The sequence below is a fragment of the Octopus sinensis genome, linkage group LG14 (genome assembly GCF_006345805.1).
Source record: "Octopus sinensis linkage group LG14, ASM634580v1, whole genome shotgun sequence".
Taxonomy (NCBI): Eukaryota; Metazoa; Mollusca; class Cephalopoda; order Octopoda; family Octopodidae; genus Octopus; species Octopus sinensis.
The window spans coordinates 10,130,881-10,141,179 of NC_043010.1; the positions used below are offsets into that span (position 1 = coordinate 10,130,881).

The following is a 10,299-nucleotide window of genomic DNA, read 5'->3' on the forward strand; positions in this document are numbered from 1 at the left end:
AATAACTAAATATGACCTTCTGACATGGTAACAATGTTAATAAAATTTTACAGAAATATTCATTTATCATAAATTCTGTTGTTCATAATTTTTACGTCATTTTGATATTTTAATTGGAACTAAATCAAATAGATTATCACGGAAATATTAATTTTTGTAAGCATGTGTGTATACATGTTTGTATGTGAGTGTATATATGTTTGTATGTGAGTGTATATATGTTTGTATGTGAGTGTATATAATTGTGAATGTTTGTTTGTTAAGTTTGTGTATGAGCATATTTGTGTGTGTATGTATGCATTCATGTTAAGGTTAGTTACAATACTCTTCTCCCAATGAATAATATGTGAAAAAATTAAATACAATGATAGTGGAAAGATGAATTGTAACATAATTAATTAACTGTGATAAAACTGGAAGTAAGGACATGTTATAGCTTTCATTGCAGCAGCGGCAATAAATACAACTCGAATATACATTGGCAGTTTCATTTGAAATATTTGTGTCTGAATTCAAAGCAGCATTCCATGGCCACCGAGTCAGTCTACAGAACCAATGGCTCAAGTTTGAGGATGTTTATTGGAGCCAGAGAGGATGTTTTTGGCTAGAACGATCCTGAAGATGTCACATGCAGATTCACTTTAGAAAATGGTTTTGGAAACCAGGCCTTAACCCTATCCGTAGCATGTTCAAGGGTACCTGAGTTAGGTTGGCCCCACTGGCAAGATCAAAAATACAAATTGATCAGTAGATCGAGATACAGAAAGAAGAAAAAGGGGGAAGGAGGAATAGGGGGTAATTAGGAGTCCTTTACAGTTAAAAACTTCACCTTTACAAGAAATTATCTCATCCATCTGTTCCTTTTATGATAATTTTATACATCATTAAAACTGACCAACCCATTTCACTTGGTTCCACTACCTTATTCTCTTCTATCTTATTGAGTGGGTGTCCTTTCTCTATATTGCAGTTTAACGAGTGTCACCAACTCTGTGAGAAAGTACTTAAGGGTTTGATATTTTCCTTTTTTTTCGTTCCCTTTCTCTCTTAAAAGTATTTTCTGTAAGTGCTATGGCCATCTTCATTCTTCAAGTCTATTGCATACAGGCGTGTGCTTCCCTTGGCTGTGGAACATAAAAAAAAAACAAAAGTTCTAAGAATAATTTTCAAAGCAGATAAACTATAATAGTGGAAATTTATAAGGTCAGTTTAGTATAGAAAAAGTAACATAAAGTATTTATCTCAGAAATCAATATATTTTGAAGAATATTTTGAAAAAATTTATATGTGTAAAGTAATTGATTTACAATAAGTATAATTAGTGGGAAAGCTAATTAATAATATTTCATTTCTGTATTTGGTTTTGTAAACTCATGTGTTGGAACATATTTTATTTATCTTAAAAGGGTCTTTGGCTAATAATAAACACACACGCTGATTCTATTTCACTTCCTTATTATTCATCAGTTGGTAAATTATTTTACTAATTAACATTGATTATTTGATTAACCATTTCTTCAGTCAGTACATTAGCTAGGTCTGTCAAAGTCCTTTGACCACCATTTGCAATCTCATCAATGACATGCCTTCTCTACTCTAGTTTGCTTCAGGAGAGAGGCCATGTCATCAATGAGATTGCACAAATGGTGACTGACAGACTTAACTGGTTGATTGGTTGACTGAATGATTAACCAAACAATCATTTCGTTAACTGGTTGATTAGTTAACAATTGACAAGTAAACAATAAAGAAGTGAACTAGAACTGGTGCATACATTCATTATTTGCAAAATTACTCTCCTAAGATTCAACAAAATAATTAGTAGTTATGATATCATTAATAATTACTGATTTCTTTTTAGCTAAATTGCCAAAGCAATTTTAGCAAGGGATCATTGCATACAGCTAAATGGGCGAAAGTATATTGTTGGTGCTTTGTCAACCACTCCAAAGCAAAGAAGGTAAATCTAATCTAGCCATGACCTCATGTTGGAACTGCTCAGTTTCTAACTTTGTTACCATCATCACATCTTGTTCACTCAAATCTATGCTGGTATGTTACATTAAATGCTTAAATAATAATTTCTAATATGGTTGCAAGCCCACAGAATCTTTGAGAGAGAAGAACGAATTAAATCAATTTCACTAATTAAATGGAAATGATTTCATAGAACACAGATGTATGAAGGGCATAATTTGTTTCCAACAGGACTTGAAATTCAGAATGTAAAGGAGTAAAACTATAGACCACAAAGCATTTTGCATATTCTGACTGTCATAATACCTTAATTGATTAAATAAAACTGTTTAATGGTCATAAATTAGTTCCTTTTACGGGAAAAAAATGTAGCATATTAAATCAACTAAATATATTAGATTTAAGTTTTTTTACAAGACCAGTAATATCAGAGGGTTGGGTTAGCCAATTATATCGATTCCAATGCTTATCTGGTATATATTTCTAAAACTCTGAAAGGATGAAAGCCAAAGTCAACCACAGCAAAATTTGTCCTCAGAATCTAAAGACAAACAAAATTCTGCTAAAAACTTTTCCCAGATTCTGCCAGCTTGCTGCTTCACTCAAGTTAGTATTTTGCTGGTACTTATATTTTATCAGTATTAGGAAGCAAATATATCTAATGAAAGTATACTCTGGCATGTGGGCAATCAGGTACTAAATTCTGACATGACTGTGATACAAGCAGTTTCAACAAATTTAGGTTGGATGAGTATATCCATTGTGATTTGTGGTAAGTTACCAAACTACTGTAGCCTTGGAATGACTATTGAGAATTTGCGAGAAGCAAACTGTACAAGGCCTATTTTGTGTGTATGTAGACATAAACACATGCATATATATATATTATAATAAGAGATTATATATTTATATATGTGTGTACACACATAGGCGCAGGAGTGGCTGTGTGGTAAGTAGCTTGCTAACCAACCACATGGTTCCGGGTTCAGTCTCACTGCATGGCACCTTGGGCAAGTGTCTTCTACTATAGCCCCGGGCCGACCAATGCCTTGTGAGTGGATTTGGTAGACGGAAACTGAAAGAAGCCTGTCGTATATATGTATATATATGTATATATGTGTGTGTGTGTGTTTGTGTGTGTGTGTGTGTTTGTGTGTGTGTGTGTGTTTGTCCCCCACAACATCGCTTGACAACCGATGCTGGTGTGTTTATGTCCCCGTTACTTAGCGGTTCGGCGAAGGAGACCGATAGAATAAGTACTGGGCTTACAAAAGAATAAGTCCCGGGGTCGAGTTGCTCGACTAAAGGTGGTGCTCCAGCATGGCCGCAGTCAAATGACTGAAACAAGTAAAAGAGTAAAGAGAATATATGTATGTGTATATTTCAGTATCTTTATAATCCAAAACTGTTGCACATAATGATAACATATCTCTGATGTTTTGACAATAAGTTGTGATTTTGTAATTTCCATTATGTTCCTAATGATCATCCTTTCTTAATGAAATATTTGTAAGATGATGTAATTAAAAACCTTATAAACAGTCTTTTACATTTTGATTTTTTTTTTCTGCAAGTAGTCTGTTAAACACCCAGTATCTGGATTCATAATGAATTATACAAACACAGCTACAAGAATAGAAATACTCATAAATTAGTTAATACCAGTTATTAAATTGCACTAGAGGTGTATATGTATGTATGTATGTATGTATGTATGTATGTATGTATGATGTATGTATGTATGTATGTATGTATGTATTGTGTCTGTATTTATGTCAAGTTGCAAATAAAAACAATTTAACCTTAAACTGAAGGTTTAAGATATATATTAACTCTTACCAGGAAAATGTTGACAATGACTTCAAAGTTACAGTCAACCTTTCCTGTATAAGATTTATCATGCACACACACATATATATGTAAACATACATACATGCACACATACCATCGTACACACACATACATACATACATACATACATACATACATGCATATAGACAGACAACACACACACATACATTCACACATACATACATACTATATATAATATATGATGTATATAGGTAAGTCAGAAGTTATGGACATATAACTGATGGGAGATAACTCATGCTGTTTGTTAGAATCTTATAAATGTCTTTACATATTTATTTTGCCAGTGACACCTATCACTCAAATCGTTTACAAATATTTTCTTCCAGCACACTCATATTTAAAATTTTTTTCATATTTAAAATTTTTTCTCAGACTCTTTTGTTATCTACTCTACTCAAGCTTAGCAGATAAACACCTCATCTCTCCACTCACTTTCATTTTATTTCTTCTATTACAATTTACTCACTGTTGATCCTTTGACAATCTTTCACATTACCTCCTTATTGTAACTGCTAACAAATGCACTTACATGTCTCATAATTATACCTGGATTTATGTTAATTATTGTCAAACTCAATACAAAGATTACAAAGAAGTTAAAGCACATTATTCACTGCCATTATTATTATTATGTTTCTCTTACAAAATTTTGATATCAAAATGATTATTATCAGATAACTGAAATATATTTCTACCCTTTCTGAATTGTAAAATTCTGTTAATAATAAAGTCAGAAATCTTATTGTGGGGGAAAAGATGGGGCTGTAGAAAATATATAATGCACATTTGACATTTTGGCAAAAGGATCGCAATTTTAATGGGAAGGGGTTAGCCAGTACCCTCAGTCCCAGTAGTTGACTGGTACTTTGTTTTACCAGGCCATAAGAATGGGAGATGGGAGACAGGATTTGAACTCAGAATGTGTGGAATTGAAACAAATACTGTATTTTCTACTACACTTTTAATGATTCCGCTAATCTAATACACTGATATTACTAGCAAATTAATAATGTTATGTGTGTGTGTCTGTCTATGATTTAGATCTCATAATTAAAAAGAATAATTAATTATATTTCTGGAATCAAAATTACCTTTTGTTTTGAGCAATTTTATGAAATAACATTAAATACATATCAGCAAGCTGCTTCTTCGTTATCCTGGTTTCTTAATGAGCTTGGATAACACTATAGCTACAGGAAGCAGGTTTCTAAAGAGATATTTCACGCATAGCATGACACCATGTTTTGTTCTCCACCATATTCATTTCTGATAGGTATGGTTTACCAAAAGTGCCACAGCAGCTGGCCACATTGATAGGCTCCCCTGTGAAACATTCCTGTGGTTATTGGAAGAGATGGAAGCTTAAAGATCAGCTGTTTATTGAATCAGAAACTAAAGAGAAACTCCCTGCTTACAGAGTCAATGAAGAAATTTTATTTTCATTTCAAATTCCGGCTTAGATGTCTAATTTGAAAACACCTGAAACCATGTGTAAAACAGTTCAACATGATATTGATTACAGTTCTAATTAGTCTAATTAGTGATAAATAAATACAATAATAATAATAATTAGTTACATTGATAACGTTTCACTTGGTATGATTTAAAAAATTTTCTATATCTCCTTACCTAATCATTATAAGGATGATGAGTAATGATAATAATAATAAATAATAATAATAATAATAATAATAGCATAATAATAATAATAATGATGATGATAATAATAATAATAATAATAATAATAATGATGATAATAATAATAATTGGAAGTGTTATCATGTACATTGTTTTGTCTTGGTATAAAAGATGGGCTACAGCAAATATTCTGCTCAATACCACAGATTTGCTTGTCAGTTGTTGGACCTAACCAGTTGAGCATGTTCCTTAGTGGCTGACGATATGTGCATCTCTGATCACAAACAGAAGTAGTGGGGGAGCATCATAGCCATGTGTTGAGAGGGATTCTTTGGGGTTTGAATAATTCACCTCTGGAAACATGGGTGGTTCTTTCAACTCCTTAAACAACCCTTATTCAGGGACCGTTTGAGCGGATGGGCTACTCAACCTGAAGAAAATTCTAACTGGGCCCCACCTGCAAGGTCATGTGCTGTTTATCTTGATATGAGATCACCATGTCGTGCACATATGGTTGTGATGCATGTGCCTGGTGTGCCCTTATCAGACGGGTAGTCATGATGGGTATATTGGGCTTCGTATATTTTACCCCAGTGTCACTTTGATGGCATGAACTGCTCTCTCACTCAATAATAATAATAATAATAATAATAATAATCCTATCTACAATTGGCACATGGATTGAAATTTGGGGTGAAGGGACCAGTTGATTAGATCGACCCCAGCGCTTCACTGGTACTTATTTTATAAGGACCCTGAAAGGCTGAAAGGCAAGATCAACCTTGAGAGCAACTGAACTCAGAACATAAAAACAGATTAAATGTCACTAAGGATTTTGTCTGGTGTGCTAACGATTCTACCAGCTTGCCACCCTAATATAATAAATAATATAATAATAATAATAATGATATAATAATAATAATAATATAATAATAATAATAATAATAATAATAGTAATAATAATAATAATATTTGTTTTTTGATAGAAATAAAGTTAAATTAAAATACATGGGTAGTAATAGTTCTTTAGAAGAGCATTGTCAATGTGAGAACTATTACTACCCATGTATTTTAATTTAACTTTATTTCTATCAAAAAAAAAAAAAATTGAACGAACTAGGAGGATAAAGCCAACACTGGTGTGATTTGAACTTGAAACATTAAAAAGATGTATCTAAATATCCTCGAAATATTTTGTCTGATAATACACTGAGTCAACCAATCCTGAATAATGCAGTAGCATGAAATAAACATATGCATGTGTGTGTGGTGTGTGTGTGTGTGTGTATGTCTGTGTGTGTGTGCGAGTGTGTGTGTATATATATATATATACATAGTTTTGTTCTGGGGAAGTGTTTGGAGTTGATAAGTTGCAAGGTGGGTTATACCAAATTACCTTCCTTTCCTGTTTACAGTTTTAATGTTGTTCAATGTATTTGATCTGGACTTTTTTGGGGGAGAGGGTACGTTATGAAGTAATTTAAGAGCGTTACGGCATATCTGTATATTTCTATTGAAGTAAGCTTTGTTGCATGTAAGAAATGATTTCAGGAGCGATTTTGATTATGTTGGATATGATTACTGCAGGATGTGTTAATGTATTGGGTATCTTTTGCTTTTCATTTAAATTTTAAATTTTACTTCTGCAAGACAGTAAAAATAGCAATTTTCTTCAATGCACAAAACACCCTTATCTTCACAGAGTCTTTGCTTTCATGCAGACACAGAATTCCGTTTTAAGTGATACATACTCTCAGTCTTCCACACAACATCCTATAAAAACAACATCACCCTATTGACCCATCAAAATATCAATAAATATATGCACCAAAATGTGTATGTGTGATATGCATGTGTGTGTCTGTAAGGACTTCTTGTCTGCGTTTAAGTATATATATATATATTATATATATATATATTATATAATATATAATATATAATAATATACATATTAAATATATATATAATATAATTATTTACCTTTGTAGGTATTTCTTTCATGCTGGCCACTTGATAATTTCGACACTTAAATATCGATATTATCCTCATATATAAATTTATATAATTCGTTATTATATTCACTGCGGTGCTTATGTTTAACCATATCGTACTTATGCGGTGATTCGGCGGGCGATTCAAACTGGCTGTGTCCCCACGTGCATATGTATGTATGTACGACGCTCGTAGTAAGTATAGTATATCGTGTGCTGTGCATATATATATCTGTATTTATTCCCTTGATATATTCAATTGATGACGGTAAAGCTTATCTAAAGCAGAACCAAAATCCTTGGATCTTGAATTATTCAATAATTTTTGCTGTATGTTTTGTCCCTCCGCTTTACCTCATGGTGCGATATGAACATTTAACGTGGTACTATAGTCAGTGTTTTGACTGCTATTCGGCATGTTGGTGTCTTTTAGACACCCTCATTTTTAATTGTTAAAAATTTTTTTACCTTTGTAATGTATTTCTTTCATGGGGCCACTTGATAATTTCGACACTTAAATATCGATATATCCTCATATTATATATATATATATATATAATTATATATATATATATATATGATTTATATATATATTATATATATATATATAAATATTATATATATATATATATATAATATATATAAATATATATATATATAATATATATATAAATCTATATATAATATATATATATATATATATATATATATATATGATGTATAGGTATGTAATATAAATATATATAGTAGTATATATATATATAGTATATATAAGATATATATATATATATATACTATAATATATATAAAATATATAGATATATATAACTATATAGATTCACATATATATATATATATATATATATAAAAATATATATATATATATAAAATATATTCTATACTACATTATATATAAATATATATATATATATATATATATTATATATATACTATATATATAAATTATATATATATATATAAATATATATATTATATAAATATATAATTATATATATAATATATATATATATATATATATATATATCTATATATTATAATATATGTATATATATATATATATATAACATATATATATATATATAGATATATATATATAGATATATATAATATATATATATATATATCTATAAATACAATAAGAGGCTTCCAAATAGGAAAGTGTTGTGCTAGAAAGAGCAGTAAAATCTCAAAAAACACAAAAAAAGGATAAATTTTCAAAAGGAATGAAAATTAAAAACGTTTACCATCTCAACTGTTTTCCCAGACCATGGTTTCTACTATTTCCTATTGGAAGCCTCTATTTGTATTTCTATATGAATAATATACGTCTAATGACTAATTCGTTTTTGTGCTAGGCCACTGGTAATAATAATTTATTATTACCTATGGTATTATGTTTATATATATATATAATATATATATAATATATATATTCAAATGTATGTATGTAAGTATATGTGTGTGTATATATGTATGTATACACACATTGTAGGTTGCATATATACATTGTGTGTGTATATATATATATTTATGTATGTATATATATATGTGTGTGTGTGTGTATATATACATATATATATACATATATGGATGTTTATGCACTCTTATCTACCTGTGTACCTGCATTTAGAAATGATTATACTAAAGCATTCCTGTATAAGAAGAGAGTGTCTGCAAAAATTGTGAAGAATAATTACTACAAGTTATTTTTGTGCACCTCCCAAATTATTGGGTTTGTTATCAATATACATCAGCAGCTTAATATACATACATACATACATATACATGTATAGATGTATGTAATATATATTATGTAAACATGCATACAAATATATTCACATATATATCTATATATATGTATATATATATAGTATATATATATATATATAATATATGTATATATATATTTGTATGTATGCATGTATGTACACATTAATAATTTCTTTGGCTTTAGCTGTAAAAAAGAAGTGTGTGTGTAAGGTCTATTTGCAAATGAGTTCTATTTCTTCTCTTTCTAACACTGTGTTTGGACATGTAAGTGTGTGTACACATGTGTGCATGCATGAGTGCGTACTGTGTATTGGTGAGTATGTGAGCATTTGTAACATGTAATTGCCAATGTGCATCCACACCGTTTCTGTTTAGCAAATACCTATTTCTTTACTACCCACAAGGGGCTAAACACAGAGGGGAAACAGACAAGGACAGACACACGCATTAAGTTGATTACAATCGACCCCAGTGCTAACTGGTACTTATTTAATCGACCCTGAAAGGATGAAAGGCAAAGTCGACCTCTGCAGATTTGAACTCAAACGAGGGACAGACGAAATTACCGCTAAGCATTTGCCCGGCCTGCATCCACTTACAAAGCATGATCAACTCATAGCTATTGTGGAGGACTCTTGTTCCAATGACAAGCAGTGGGGATTGAACCAACGACCATGTGGTTCAATGTGAATTCTTAACCCTACACAGATAGCTATGTTTTAAAAACTTTTAAAGTAAAATAGTACAATGAGTCATTCAAGAAATGATTGGTAATATCAGCATGTAACTATCAATACAAATTCTTGCTTAAGTGACTTTAAACACAATTTAAATTCCAGTAACATTATTTTCCTTACACTTGAAAATTTACTGGTTCAATGTGTTTTATTCCAGCAAAATAAAAGACTTCTTATTCCTTTATAAAGGTAATTTATATTTTATTTTGTTGTTTTAAAAAATTGGACTGTGGCTATGTCGGGACAATGCCTTAAGACTTTTAGTTCACTGAACTGACCCATGTGGCTATTTT

The 10,299-nt window shown here is 30.5% G+C and overlaps 1 protein-coding gene across 2 annotated transcripts in view; it reads right to left on the reverse strand.

The window, feature by feature from the left end:
- Positions 1-10,299, reverse strand: part of LOC115218981 (protocadherin-17) — a 23,343-nt gene that overhangs the window by 907 nt on the left and 12,137 nt on the right. The window contains exon 3 of one of the 2 annotated variants that reach the window (XM_036508610.1): positions 1,035-1,124. The exons of the other annotated variant lie outside the window; for it this stretch is intronic. Within the exon in view, the coding sequence (XP_036364503.1) occupies positions 1,095-1,124 (30 nt within the window). The 3' untranslated portion in view covers positions 1,035-1,094. Of the gene's footprint in view, positions 1-1,034; positions 1,125-10,299 lie in introns of those variants that run through there. 2 annotated transcript variants of the gene reach the window in all.